The sequence below is a fragment of the Passer montanus genome, unplaced genomic scaffold (genome assembly GCF_014805655.1).
Source record: "Passer montanus isolate IOZ18808 unplaced genomic scaffold, ASM1480565v1 scaffold57, whole genome shotgun sequence".
In the NCBI taxonomy this organism is placed as follows: Eukaryota; Metazoa; Chordata; class Aves; order Passeriformes; family Passeridae; genus Passer; species Passer montanus.
The window spans coordinates 644,451-659,356 of NW_024370705.1; the positions used below are offsets into that span (position 1 = coordinate 644,451).

Below are 14,906 nucleotides of genomic sequence, written 5' to 3' on the forward strand. Positions count from 1 at the left end.
GCTTCAGCTACAGCAGCTCATGCTCTTTGGGTAAACTGAGGCGAGCTGCTGTCCTTCGTGCCCGCGGGAGAGTGATCCCAAAGGGCAGGGATGGCGAGAGGGCTCAGCCACAGGGAGGAGGTCTCCTTCGGGCTGTACCCAAGGGCTCTCTCGCATCCTTCCCTCGGGAAAGCAGCGGCTCCGCACCCGCAGCAGCCGAATCTGGTGAGGAAGAGGAGGCACCGCGGGTTCGGATGTCTCTCGCCGCCTCCCCGGCGCGCCAATCCAGAGCAGGGGAAAACACCTGCCGAGGTCTCCGGTGCCTCCCGGGGGGCTCCGAGCCGCGGCCCCCGCGGTCCCCGGGGCGGTGCGGGCGCGGCTGCGGCGGGAGGTGGGGAGGAGGGAGCGGGCCCGGCGCCCGCCGCCGCCCGGCGTCCCTCTCCGCCGCTTCCTTTAGGTGGCACCTCTCCTCCAGGAATGAGGCTCCGGCCCCGCGCAGCCCTGCCCGGGCCGCGGCCGCGCACCGCGGGGGCTCCGCCGCGGAGCCGCCGCCGTCGGAGCGGCCCCTCCTCCCCTCGCCAGCCCGTGCCCGGCTCCCCCGTCCTCCCGCTCACTCCTCCAGCCAGTAAATCCGATCTAGGCTGATTCCTCTCACGTCAAACCACATGATCCCATAAAACATTCATCGCCTCTCCATCCCCGCTCGCTCGCCGCTCGCTCCCGGGATACAGCGCAGCCGGCTCCGCTCCCCGCCGCGGGATCCGCCGCAGCCCCGGCCCCGAGCGTGCGGCGGGCGGGCGGGCGGAGGGAGGAGGAGGCAGGCGAGGCGAGGCGAGACGAGGCGAGGCGAGGCGAGGCGAGGCGAGGCACCGAGGGGGAGCCTCGCCTGGATGCTGACTCCAGCTCGGGGGCTGCTCATTCCCCCGATGAGCGAGGGCACCGGGAGCGCCCCCCCCTCCCCGTGCGCCGCCGCTCCCCGCTCGGGCTGAAGTTTGGCTCCGGGATCTGCCCCGCTTTCCCAGGGATTGTACTGCTGCCGCTCCACTTTGCGCCTCCAGACGTGCCTTCCCCGACCCCTAAGATGAAGAGGGCGATAGCTGAAGGTAGGTGCGCTCCGCTCCCCCTCCGCCGCCGCGGCTCCCCCGGGCAGGGCACGGCGGCCGCGGCCCCAACTTCGCCCGGCGCCGGGAACTTCCCTCGCTGCAACTTTTTTTTCCCCCGTGGGGTCTTCGGGAGAAGCCAAGGTCCCACGAGGAGAAGAGGGGCCGGGGGCCGGGCCGGGAGAAGCGGCGGGGAGGGCGCGGGGGGAGCGGGAGCGCCGCGGCTGCGGGAGCGGAGCGGAGGCGAGGCCGGAGGGGGAGCGAGCACCGGGCAAGGCTCGGCTGCAGCCGCGGAGCACGGCACCGGGATGGAAGGAGGACAGAGGGATGATGGAAAGGGAGCAGCGGGGTGGAGGGAGAGCAGCGGGCTGAGCCCCCTCCAGCCGCCGCCCAGCCTCGGCTTGGCTCCGATCGGCCTTGGGGTGACCGAGCGAAGTTGGTGCCTCCGGGGGAAGCGCGTCCCCAGCCCGCATCCCTCATCCCGCATCCCGCATCCCGCGGCGGAGGGGCCGGGACGGACGGGAGAGGGGATGGGGCAGCCCGGCTTCCCCGCTCGCAGCCCGGCCGCCGGAGGAGCTGCGGCCCCGCTCCCCGAGCCCGTCCCGCTCGCGGAGCCTCCGGACGGGGAAGGTCCCGGAGGGTCCGGCGCCCCGCAGGGACAGCGGGTCCCGGGTGCGGTGGGGGCTCCCCGCAGAGCCCTCCCTTAGGGTCCCGCCGCTTCGTGTTCGGGAGCCGGAGGCTGGGAAAGACTGGGGGTGCGGGGCTGGACCCCGTTTCCACTCGCTTGCAGCGCCGGGGGGAGGCACGGAGCTCGCAGCCTGGCACGGCCGGGCTCTGCCTGAACCTTTTCCGTGCACTTTGGCGATAATCTTTGCTTCCCGGCCCCGGCGTGCGGGCTGGGGCTGGGGCTGGGGCAGGGTTGGCACAGGGGCCGGGGGCTGCAGCGGCTCCCGGAGCCCCCCGGTCCCGCCGTGCCGCGGCCGCTTGCGGGGGCTCCGGGACGCGGCCCCAGCTCGGGAGGGACGCTCGCTGCCGGGCTGCGGGCTCAGCCCGCTCGAGAAGCGTGTGCCGCCCAGGTGTGCTCGCTGGGAGCCCAGCCCACGGATTGCAGTTTTGAACTGGAGGGATCAGCCCATCGTGGGAGCTCCGGGCTGGCCGGGTGCTGGGCTGGGGAGGTTTGGGCATGCGGAGCCCTGCCTGCTCTGACTGCTCCCGGCTGTGCTGTCTCCAGCTCGCTTCCCGTTCCCGTCAACGGCACAGATACAATTCTCTTTTCCTTTCTATTTTGGAGGGCACTCTGACTGATTTATTTGTGCCGATCAAAGGACACATCCAAGCTGTGATCCACACCGCGCACTGCCTCCTCGAGAGGCTTTGTGTCGATCTGAAACGCGAAATGGCCAATTTATTCCTGTTTGGGGAACACCTTGGGAGCAGGCTCGGCTGCCAGCTTCTCCCCGGGCCCGGAGGGGATGCTGATAGCCGAGCCTCCATTTGCCGGGGCCGTGCCGTGGATCCGAGCCCGGCGGCTCGGTGCCCTGCCGGGCTGCGCCGGGGGCTCTTTGTCCCCCGCGGAGCCGGCAGAGCAGTGCAGGTGCTGGGTGTGCCCCGATCCCCTTTGCTCCATCCCCGCTGCTGCTGCAGCGCTGCTCTCCGCACGCGGTGACACTCCCGGCTGCCGCCAGCGTCGTGTGGAACAACACAGGGGATAATGAAATATAAAAACTGTGTTACAACGGCTTTATTTATAGAACAAGGCTTGGAGGAGTTTGGGGTTGAATTATTTGCTTTTTTGCTGCAGTTTATGAATTGCTCCTGTGAGAGCCTGGCTTGCTGGCAGGTTTGGCTGGAAAGTCCTTACGAACCTGGGGGATTCAGTTTAGCTGAGTGTCCATCCTGCTGGATCTGGACTACATTTCCCACTGTGGGCTGCCAGGATGCTTCAAGTGCCTTGTAAGCCAGAAATAGCCACCAGGGGCAGTTGGACAGGCAGAGCTTTCCCTGTTCTCAGCACTTGCTGCCTTATTAACACGATTCATTTTTACTGAAAAAGGGCTTTCTATGCTTATTCTTTTTCTTTTTCTTTTTTTTTTAACCTGAATACAAACCCCTGTAATAGGAGAACCTACATCAACATCACCAATGTGAGAGCAGCTCTTTTTTTTCCTCTTGAGAGAAGACACCATTCATTGCATTATTCTGTATTTCCTGTCTTTATAATGTAAATTTTTTATCAAGGGCCCGCTGCATTTTCTGGGCTTTGTCCCCCCTTTCCCAGCCGGCGCACAGACCTCAGACCTGTATTCCATGGGCCCATCAAAGGCTGTGGTTGGAGAGGTTTTCTAAGGAGGAATGTGCTTAAAGAGGAATTTTAGGGCACAAAGGTGGAGGTGCTGTTGCACCACTCGGTGCCTGGGCGTTGAACTGGTGCAGACATTGTTGTTCCCGGCTGGATCTGGGATGTTTTCCCAGACAAAGCTGGGCCAGAGGAGGAGTTAACGAGAAGCAGTGAGAAAGAGTGGAGGGTGTGGGCAGCACGTGCTGAACCAGCCGGGTCTCTCGTGAATTCCCTGAATCCCGAGCTCAGGAGCTCCAGGCTTGCCATGGGAAAACCTCCTGGGAGCCTGGTGTGTCCATAAAGGAGTGGGAAGGAGAGGGAGTGGCTGGTGGGCAGGAGCAAGGGGACAGTTTGTCACACAGCATTTCTCTCCGCTCTGCCCTGCTCCAGGGGCCTGGAATGCAAGGGCAGGAGAGTGGCTGCTGCTCCATCCACTCATCCTGTGGAGCTGGAAGCTGGCAAGGGCCACAGGGATGCACAGCTGAGATCCCACGTTCCCTGTGCCAGGCTGTGCCTGCTGACACAGGGCCTGTGCTCTGTAATCTTCTTCTGACCCCAACAAGGACTTGGGCCTCAGCCTTCCAAGGGAATTACCAGAATCCAGCAGCACAGATGGGAATTTTCCACGTTTTTCATCTCAGAAGCAGCAAGGAGCCTGTGAGCTGGGGGCAGGGAAGGGGAGGATGCTTCGAGGCTGCTGCACCTCTGCCCAGCCCTGCCCAGCCCTGCCCAGCCCTGCTGGCTGAGGGCACTGGGTACCTTCCCTTCCCTGCCCATCCTCCTGAGCCATACGCAAGGAGAGGGAAAATGGCCTGAGCCAGAGCCTGCCTACGGAGCAGGACGAGGTAGACTGCACAGAGCTGAGCTCCAGTTTCTGCCCTGAGCCTGCCCTGGTGGCTCAGCCCAGCCGTGCTGGAGCCCATCCCCGGCACGGGGGAGCTGCAGCCGGGATTGCCCCTGCAGGACCAGCAAGGAGCTGCTCAGTCAGGTGTCCTCTTCCCCTTGGATTTGCAATGCTCTCTGCTGCTGTCACCTTCAGTTAGACAGATCTCCGAGTGGCAGGCGGCTCTTTTGATGTTCCTGAAGAGGTTTTCTCTTTATGCAGGAGGCACAGGAGCACCCTGCAGCACTGCACAGAGGGGCTGTCAGAGGCAGCAGCTCAGCGTGGGGCCTGCAAGGGCTGGGGCTTTCTGGGAGGGCTTGTCCTTCCCGGGAGTTTCTGGGAGGGTTTGTCCCTCCTGGCCATGTGGGAAGCTCTCTGCTATGTCCCAGAGCCAGATGGATCCATCTAGGGTTTGTGAGTAGCAGGGTGTCAGGGCTTCTCCATCACAGACACCCAGCAGTGTGGGAGGGAGGAGTGAGGCTGGTGAGACACAAAGCTCACCTTCTCCTCCCCTTTCCTGCTGTGGCTGCAACTCCTGGAGGTTTCCAGAGGCTGAGGGAAAAGGGGACAATTGTACTGAAAAGTCTTAATCAGCTGAAAGAGGCTGAGGGTGGATCCTGCCATGCTTGCGCAGAGATGCCGGAGGAATTCGTGCAGAGTTTGCTCAAATGTGCAAACTCACCTCAGCCTGAGCTGTGTCTGCCTGAGACTGCTGGGACACACAGGACTGGGAGTCTGGGGTGGCTGGTCACCCTTTGTGAGGGGTTCAGAGGGGTGTGTAGCTCAGGGCAGGTGACACGGCTGTTCCCCTGGGCTGTGTGGGCAGAGCACACCTCGTGGTGTGCACAGCCCCTGACTGTGCCTGCTTTGCTTTTGGAATGCTCCTAGAAGGCCTCTGGAGTCTGGGCTTGGCCCTGCTTCTGCCTTCTTTGTATCCTTGAGCAGGTCAATGAGCCTTTCTGTGATGTAGTCTCAGCTTTTTCAGCGCTGTCCCTTGGAGAGTGATGCTGAGTTATGTCCCGAGGGACCTGGGATATTCTTAAATTCAGCCCAGAGCTGAGGTGTGGAGGCTGAGCAGCCACTGATCACCTCCTTAGCAGTGCCACAGAGGCAGGTGACAAGACTGATGATCTCCTGAGGGCTGTTGCTGCATCCACAGCAGGTTTGTGTCTCTGGGCTGGCCCACCTTCCTCCCAACCTTCACACTGCAGATTTTACAGCATTTATTGTCCCTCTCCTGGAACCAGGAGATTAGAAAAGCACTTGAGTTTTATTTGGAATCCTCCCTGGTTGTCAAGGAAAGCAGAAACACTCCACAAGCACATGCAAAGCATCAAGGAGACTGGAAACAAGGAAACACAAACACTCCCGTGCTGGGATTGTTAGTTCAGTCTCTGGAGAGCTCAGCAGTTTGAGGCATCACCCTGATGACTCTCAAGTAGCAGTGTTGGGTCCTGTCTGCATGGCTCAGAATATTTCATGAAGTCATGGAATATGTTGGATGTTATAATCTGGATACACCTGGAGCACCTCTGGAGGTATCTAAAGAACCTCTTGCTCAAAGCACAGCTGATTTCAAAACCAGATCTGGCTGCTCAGGGGCTTGTCCTGTCCAGCATGGCTGTCTTCCCAAGGGTGGAGATGCCCTGTCCTCCTCCACAGCCTGCCTGGCCAAGGCAGCCCAAGCCCTTTGTCACCTGGGTGCTCCCTGTCCCTTTGGTCAGCTGGGGTGCCTGGCTCTGTCCCTGGGCATGGCAGGGCTGGGGCAGGAGCAATGGTGAACTTTGTGCTGGCTCCCTGTGAGGTCAGAGCAGGTGCTGGGGAGGTATCAAAGAGGGGTAAATGCAGGGGTGACAGCCAGGTGCCATGGCAGGGACACTCAGGGTGGCAGCAGGACACTCAGGGTGGCAGCAGGGACACTCAAGATGGCAGCAGGACACTCAGGATGGCAGCAGGACACTCAGGGTGGCAGCAGGCCCTTGCAGACATTGTCCTGTGCCTGTGTTTGCTTTGGTGGCTGCTCCTGGGGAGAAGCCCCTGGCCAGTTGATGTGGCCCAGTTCCAGCTGCCCCAGCCTGCTGTCCCACATCAATGGTAATTAAACAGAGCTCCCCTGCAGCTCTGCAGTCCTCAGATGCACCCTGAGCTGGGAGCCCTTCCTGACACCCTGCAGGCACAGGAGCCTCTCTGAGGACACACAAACGTGGCCAAATCCCAGAATCCTGGAGGTGCTGGGGGGAGGGTCCAGAACGGAGCTGTTGCACCTCAGCTCAGGTCTGCTGTGGATTTCTCTGTGGAAAGCCCCAGTGATGGAGCCTTGCAGGCCTTTCCCACTAGTGGAGCTGATGAAAAGCTTTTCCTGGTGTCAGAACTGAAGCTCCCAAGCTGCGGTTCTTGGCTGTGGCTCCCTGCTGTGTCACCTGGCCACACAAAGGTGTGGTTTGCTCTGCCATCCTTTAACTGCCCTGGTGTAGCTGGAGGCTGGAATTAAATCTGTCTTCACCTTCTCTTTGCCAAGCCCAACCATCATAATTCCCTTTGCCTGACCCTGTAGGACATACTAGGACATATATTGGGAATTAGGAATTGTTCCCTGGGAGGTTGGGCAGACCCTGGCACAGGGTGCCCAGAGCAGCTGTGGCTGCCCCTGGATCCCTGGCAGTGCCCAAGGCCAGGCTGGACACTGGGGCTTGGAGCAGCCTGGGACTGGGGAGTTCCAGCCCAGCCAAGGACAAGGACTGGACATCGGCTCCTTCTTCCTTCCAGGAGCTGCATCCTGAGAGGATCCAAACCCTTTTGCCCCAAGGTGCTTATTGACTGGAGCTGACTCACAGAAACCTCCTTGTCCAGCATTTCTGTCCTTGATCCATGGTCTGGAGAGCCTTTATTGCCAGCTGTGCTCTGATCCCACCCCCAGCTGCAATTCCACACGAAAGCAGCCGGATCCAGCCGCAGAGGGAGGCTCAGTGCCTGCACGAGAGTTTCCAGCCCATCCCGGCTTTTCTCCGTCCCGCTGGAGCTGGACACGTTTCCTCCCTGGCTCTGGGAATCCTGGTGCCTTTCCAGCACTCTGTGCTTTGTTTTCTCTCTCCGTGCTGCACCTTCTGCTGGAAACAAAGGGATGTTTGCATTCCAGCGTGATGCTTCCCTTTCTTCCCTGAGTGCAGGGGATAATTACAGTGCCTTGCACTAATTGATCCCATATTAGTGATAATTGTGATTTACGTGGTGCTTTAGGAAGGGGCATTTCTGTGGCAGAAGTGATGCTCTAATGTCACACTTGTGATGTGTCACCTCATCTCCCGTGAGCTGCTCTTGGGGGAAGCGGGTTCACTTTTATTTTTTTGTTAAAAACCAATCTTTTGCAAGAACCATCTGGCTGCTAAATTCTCCTCCCGGAGCTGTGCGGTTTGCTGGGAGTTCATTTGCGTCTTTAGCTACTAAAGAGGAAGTAAAAGTGACTGATTAGTCTGAGACTGGGACCATTCACATCAAAGTGACAGATTTTGCGAGCTGGATTTGGGGAAGTGTTTAAAACTGGTGTGTTTTCATTAAATTTTGAAGACTATGGGCAGAAGTGTGCTCTCGGCATTGCAGCTCAGCGCTCAGCCCTGCACCCTGGGTTGTTATGTCACAGTGAATTGTGGGGCTGCTCAAATTTGCCTCTGCTTGTTTGATGACTTTAAATATTGATTTTAATTGTGCCTCTTTCTTAAGGCTGTGAGTGATGGTGGGAGCCATGGACAGTAATCCCTGAGCACAACACAGCCACGTGCACTGGGAGGTGGGAACTCAGCACAGGGGAGGGGGAGAAAGGAAAACACCTCTGGAGCCCCCAGACTCAGCTTTCCCTGCTCCCATGGGGGCTTTCCAGGGATGTGCCATGAGCTGCTGGCCAAGCTGGGCTCTCAGAAGCCCTTTGGGGGTGCTGGGGTAAGGCTGGGAGGGGTCCACACTCTCCCTGTCCAGAGGGGTCGTTGGAAAGCCTAAGAGCAAATCCAGAGTTTGGGAATGTGGGATTTGTCTGTGCAGAGAGAAGTGGTCCCCTGGGAACCACCAGGACCTGTAGGACTTGCACTACAAAGATCTGGAGGGACAGGACACAGGGCATGGCTTCAAACTGACAGAGAGGGGGTCTAGACTGGACATCAGGAAAGATCCTTCCCTGGGGGGTGGGCAGGCCCTGGCACAGGGTGCCCAGAGCAGCTGGGCTGCCCCTGGATCCTGGCAGTGCCCAAGGCCAGGCTGGACACTGGGGCTGGGAGCAGCCTGGGACAGTGGAAGGTGTCCCTGCCCATGGCACTGGATGAGCTTTGATGTCACTTCCAACCCAAACCAGTCTGGGACTCAGGGATTGCAGGTCCCTGTGGTGCTGGCATGTTTTCAGGAGCAGTGGGAGCTGTGGTGTCCCTCTCCCTGTGCCCAGGTTCCTTCCCAAGCACACATCCTGACGGATGTGGCCCTGATCAATGCTCTGTGGCCGTGCAAACACGGTTAGCATTGGCTTTACACTAGAGGGCTGTCTGTCCCTTTCCCTTCTGAGAGCAGCCCGTGTGCCGGGAGCTCCTGTGGCAGGATCCCACACTCTGATCCTGTGGGGTGGGGAGTGCTGCAGGCTGCTGCTCGGCGCTCAGCTCTGCTCTCTGTGCTGCTCAGAGCAGCCCTGCCCCGGGCTGGAGGCCCCTTGGGGCTGCTTCTGGTGAAGTGGAGCTCTCTGGCTCTGCCCCCTGTCCAGCTCAGCAGGAAGCAGCAGTTTCCACACACGATTCCTCCCCTCCTGTTTTTCCAGGCCCCTGTTGCTGTCAGGAGTAGAGCACTCTGGTAGCACAGGGATGCTCTGGGTTTCCTGCTGCTGCCCTGCCCTGGTGAGGATCTGCAGCCCTGAACATCTGCACATCCAGCTGTGGGGTGACAGACGGGAATTGCTTTGGAAATGGCTCTGGGGGCTGGAGGAGCCTTCAGTGTGCCAGGGCTGAAAGAGATTTGGAAGCTTCTGCCTGAAAGTTCAGCTGGGACAGCTCCTCTGGCTCTCCTGTCACCTGCAGGGCTGGGACCTCTGGGGACATTGCCACCATGAAGCCTGGTTGCTTTGGTGCACTGCTGCCTTTGTTTCATGGAATCACAGAATCTCCTGAGCTGGAGGGACCCCCAGGATCATCCAGCCCAGCCCTGTCCCTGCCCAGACCCCCCAACAACCCCACCCTGTCCATCCCTGGCAGCGCTGTCCAAAGGCTCCTGGAGCTCTGGCAGCCTCGGGGCCGTGCCCATTCCCTGGGGAGCCTGGGCAGTGCCAGCACCCTCTGGGGGAAGAACCTTGCCCTGAGCTCAGCCTGAGCTGCCCTGGCCCAGCTTCCTGCTGGCTGAATTGAATTGATTTGTTTAATTCTGTCCCCACTCACCTTTAACCCTGCTAAAGACAGAACCAGCTAAAGCTTGCCTTTGCCTGGCAGACATGGCTTGAATTCAGTCCTGCCTGGAGAATTCCAGCCCCAAACACACCCCCCCAGTGCCTCCTGTGTGCCTCATGCCACGCAGTTGTGGCACTGCTTTTTCCTGTTCCTGGATGCCTGGGCAGTCAAGGTTTGGCTCAGTTTGGGCAAAAGTGGTGAAAACTGAGAGCAGCCAAGTCCCTGAGGCCTGCCCAAGGGTCTGCCCAGTGAGCAGGGCTGGGGGGAGTGGGGAGTGAGCTGGGATGGCCAGGAGCGAGTGAGGGGGCACTGGAGCACTCCAGAGCTGTGCCCAGCACACACTCAAGTACAGAGGTTGGTTCTTTGGCACAAGCTGGTTTATAAGCTCCAGGCACTTCTGTCCCTCCCTCAGTTTGTCCCTGATGTGTCCTGAGGGGGGGCAGGGGTTAATGATGGTGATGCTGAGCTCTGGGTGGTGGCACTGACCCCAGTGATGGTGGTGGGACACTGCTGGGCACGGGGAGCAGGAGTGGGATCTGCCCTGCACCCATCCCACCACAGCTGGGACAGGAGCAGAGCAGCAGTGGGGTCCTGCTGTCCCTGGGCTCAGCACAGGGATGTCCCCAGCCCGAGGGTCCCTCTGCTGCTCAGGTCACTGCTGCAGGCAGCACCGCCTGCTGTCCCTGTCCTGTCACCCAGGGCACAGCTGGGAGCTGTGGGCAGGCAGGAGGCCCCAGCTGGCACAGAGCTGCTGTGCCCTGCCCGTGTGCCAGCCTGGCAGGGCAGCTCAGGAACCACAGCAACATGGAATGGGTTGGCTTGGCTTGGGAGGGACCCTGCAGCCCATCCAGTGCCACCCCTGCCATGGCAGGGACACCTTCCACTGCCCCAGGCTGCTCCAAGCCCTGTCCAGCCCGGCCTTGGGCACTGCCAGGGCTGGGGCAGCTGCCCAGGCTGGGTTCATGGGCTGCACCTCTCTCCCCACCCTGCTCCCCCACATTTACACAGCCCTGGCCAGAGCTGCTGGATCCCCCACTTGGCTGGCTCCATTCCAGGCCAAAAAATGGATTTTAGTCCTCCTGGGTGGGAAGCAAAGGAACTGTGCCCCCCCAGCCTCCCTGGGCATGGCAGGGGGATCAGGCTCAGCCCCTGCAGGTTTGATGTTCCAGGTTTGAACCCTGATTTCTGACATCGGGGGTGAAGTGAGAGGAGACTCCAGCTTGGAGGCAGAGCCGGGCTGAGGAGTGCAGCTTCATCTTCAGGTGACCTCCAAGGCCACACCCTTGGGTTTGCTGTCACCCACAAGCCCAAGGAGCCATTTCTCCCAAGCTTTTACCAAGACCCAGCTTCTACCACGTCACAAACTTTGCTGCTGAGGCACTGGGGCAATGTGGGGTCTGGAGATCAGGCAGGGGTTGTTTAAACACCATTCCTACCACTCCAGCACTATTCCTGTTTTCCTTGGGCTGTGTCCTCTGCTGGGTGCAGTGTGGTCCCAAAGCCCTGGGAAGGGGCTCTGGGAGGGCCTGGGGGTGCTGCTGGCCTGGGACCATGTCCAGTCCCTGTCCCCTTCTCTCCCAGCTTGAAGGGAGCTCCACGGGACAGCCCAGGCAAGGAGAGACATTTGTACCAGTGGCACAATAAATGACCCCGAGCTGCCTTGGGGAGCCAGCTCAGGAGAGCCTTTCCTTGGCCACGGTGTTTCATGGGAAATGCTTTGTTTTCTCTGTGTTGATTTTTGGCTCTCCTAGAGTTTCTCAAGGCTTACAATTAATCCTGAGCTTTGGGGTGGCCAGCTGGGCTGCAGGGACAGAGTCTGCCTCAGAACACTGGGTTTGGCCATTTCCTGGGGAGCTTGGATTTACTGGGAGCTTGGAAAATTTAACCTGGGGACACCTGGGGCATGTGCAGAGTGCTTTGCATGGAGACACAGCTGGGCCAGGGGCTGTGTCCCTGCCCATGGCAGGGGCGGCACTGGAGGAGCTTTAAGGTGCCTCCCAGTCCAAACCATCCCAGGATTCTGCAATCCTGTTTTTGTAGTCACGAGAGCCCCCAGCTCAGCCTGTGCCTGCTCCAGCCCTGCCCCCTACCAGCTTTAGGTGCCCCCCAAGGCAGCTCCTGGGTGCTGAGCCCTCTCTCTCGGAGTGCTGGGGCTCTGCTGGTTTGCCCTGCATTCCTGAGTGCTCTAACCTGCTCCTCTCCTCCTAAAACAAGGCCTCCCGTGGCCCATGTGAGCACGTCTCCCTTGCTGTCACCTCTGTGCCCCGAGCCCTGCCCCTGAAGCCACCCCTGAGGCTCGGGGTGGGAGCACTGGAGTGAGAGCCCCTAAAGCTCTGTGGGATGCTGTGTCCCACCCCTCTGCAGCCGTGGGATTGTGCAGTAGGGCTGTGCTGGCCCTGGGGTCACCAGGACAGGGGGGAGGGCCAGCCCTGCTGTCCAGACCACGATTTGGTGACAGAGGGGCCAGCAGCCCCCCAGCACCTCCCCTGCATGTGACAGAGCACGAGGCCCTCCCGATAAATCCCAGCTTATCCAGCCTGTCTGCCTGCTGAGGAGGGGACACCAGGGTCTGAGTGCCCTGCCTGTCCCCACGCCCCCTGCTCAGGCTGAATGTCCCCAGGGGTGACCTGGTGCCCTGTGGCACTGCAGGGCCTGAAGCAGCTGCTCTAGACCAGGGGCTGCAGCTGAAAGAGCCCAGGGAGCCCTCCCTGCTGCCCGGGCTGGTGTTTGCTGGGCTCTCTAATCCAGGGAGATCCGTGAATGAAAGGCCTGAGCCCAGCATTGGCATGGGGAGAGGTGGGAAGGGACGGTGGATACAGGGCTTTGATGGCACAGCAATCCTCACCGTGCTGGGAGCCACAACCTGCCTGGGTGTGCAGAGAGGACAAGGAGTGAGCAGGGTTGGCAAGGGCACCCACAGCTCCTGGGGAAGAGCCTGAGCCAGCTGTGGGGCCACCTGCCAGAGCAGCTGCCCTCGTGCCCTGGAAGGAGCAGGGACGGGCACAACCCCTGGGCAGGCCAGGCACAGCCCGGGGGCACCCAGCGTGGGTGGAGGGACTGGGGGGGCTGCAGGGCCAAAACCACAGAGCTGGGACACGCCTGGCTGGGGGACACCAGGGCTGGCTGGGGGACACTGCACACGTGGGGCTGGCTGTGTGACACTGGGATTGGGTATGTGACACTGGACTGGCTGTGGGACACTGTGCACACATGGGGCTGGCTGTGGCACACTGGGATTCATTGTGGGACACTGGAATTTGCTGTGGGATCCTGGGGCTGGCTGTGGGACACTGGGATTGGGTATGTGACACTGGGATTGGGTATGTGACACTGGGGCTGGCTGTGGGACACTGGGATTGGGTATGTGACACTGGGATTGGGTATGTGACACTGGGGCTGCCTGTGGGACACTGTGCACACACGTGGGGAGCAGGCAGAGCATGGGGACAGCTGCACTGGGGGCTGCCCTTGATCTGTCATGGGCCAGGGCTGAAAATCAGTGTGAGATGGGCACACAGCTCATGAAGGTGAATGGGCCACGGCTTGTTTGTCACCCAGGAGGGACACAGAAATCAGGGACATGGATAAAAAACAATGAAACAAAATGGTTGTGTTGAACACAGGGTAAGGACAGGCTCTGCCAGGCATCTGGGCTGGGGTCAGCACGGCATGGGCAGTGTGTGAGCCCATGGGTCTGGAGCTGGTGAAAGGCTCCTTCTCCTTCTCCTTCTCCTTCTCCTTCTCCTTCTCCTTCTCCTTCTCCTTCTCCTTCTCCTTCTCCTTCTCCTTCTCCTTCTCCTTCTCCTTCTCCTTCTCCTTCTCCTTCTCCTTCTCCTTCTCCTTCTCCTTCTCCTTCTCCTTCTCCTTCTCCTTCTCCTTCTCCTTCTCCTTCTCCTTCTCCTTCTCCTTCTCCTTCTCCTTCTCCTTCTCCTTCTCCTTCTCCTTCTCCTTCTCCTTCTCCTTCTCCTTCTCCTTCTCCTTCTCCTTCTCCTTCTCCTTCTCCTTCTCCTTCTCCTTCTCCTTCTCCTTCTCCTTCTCCTTCTCCTTCTCCTTCTCCTTCTCCTTCTCCTTCTCCTTCTCCTTCTCTTCTCCTTCTCCTTCTCCTTCTCCTTCTCCTTCTCCTTCTCCTTCTCCTTCTCCTTCTCCTTCTTCTCCTTTTCTCCTCTCCTCTCCCCCATCTCTGGGAGGAAGTGGGAAGGGGGATAAGCCGTGGGTGAGGAGGAAATGGAAAGTGCAGATGTAAGCTGATGTCTCCTCCCATGGGGAAGGGCAGTTCCCTTATCCCCTTCTCTCCTCAAAGACCCAAAATGCTGATGACACACCGAGGCTTTGGCATGGACAGGGCTCAGGGGGCTGCAGCTGCAGAGGGAGATGGAACAGGGGGACAGTGTACAGGAGACAGGGTGGTGACAAATGGCACAGGAGAAAGTTCGTGGGCAGGAGAGGCCTCCTGGGCTCCAAGTCCAGGGCAGGTGCAGCAAGGGCCACGTCTGCATTTTCAGGAGACCATCCAGCCTGCAGCCTGCAACTCTCCCACCCCTGGCAGAGCTGCAGGAGAGCCAAGGCTTGGAGAGAGCCCTGCTCCCTGTGGGAATGCAGGGAAGGGTCACCAGCAGTACCCACCAGAGCAGCTCCTCCTGGAAAACCAGCAGCTGGTGCCCTCTGCCCCTCTGGGGACCCTGTGTTCTCCTCAGGTGACAGTTCTGGGCTCAGGGGCATCGCTGACCTCTGCTCCCTCTCAGGCAGTGCCTCCTCAGGTTGTGTTCCAGAGGAGCTTTGAAGGAGGTGAGACCAGGAACGGGGATCCCTCAGGTACAGCACAAACACTGGAGGAGCAGCCAAGGCTTGGGAAGCGGAAGATGATAGGAAATGATGGATCAGGAATGCTCTTTTAGCAGTTTAGTGGTGCCAAAGGATGAAGGATGGACTCCATGAACCTGGAGGTCCTCTCCAACCTCAGGGCCCCCAGGGTTCTGTAGCTGGTGCTGTGCTGGGGGTCCTGTGCCACCCTTGAGGGGCCCCTCTGTTCCTGCCCACCAGGAGCTGCCCAGGGGTCTCTGTGTGCTTTGGGAGCCTTGGGCTGAGCCTGAGTGCTGTCCCAGAGAGTCAGAGCCAGCCCTTCCCTGAGGGGTGATTCCCTCCAGGGCCGGTCACTTGGGTGTGTGACGACCCCACGAGGTGTCATGGGAGCACTGTGC

General features: G+C 60.0%; 1 protein-coding gene across 1 annotated transcript in view; it reads left to right on the top strand.

The window, feature by feature from the left end:
• Nucleotides 1–277: 277 nt before the first annotated feature.
• The window catches only part of RTN4R (reticulon 4 receptor), a 77,055-nt gene continuing 62,426 nt past the window's right edge, over nt 278–14,906 (top strand). Inside the window, exon 1 of the mRNA XM_039726148.1 lies at nt 278–1,082. Within this exon, the coding sequence (XP_039582082.1) occupies nt 1,061–1,082 (22 nt within the window). The 5' untranslated portion in view covers nt 278–1,060. The remainder of the gene's footprint in view (nt 1,083–14,906) is intronic.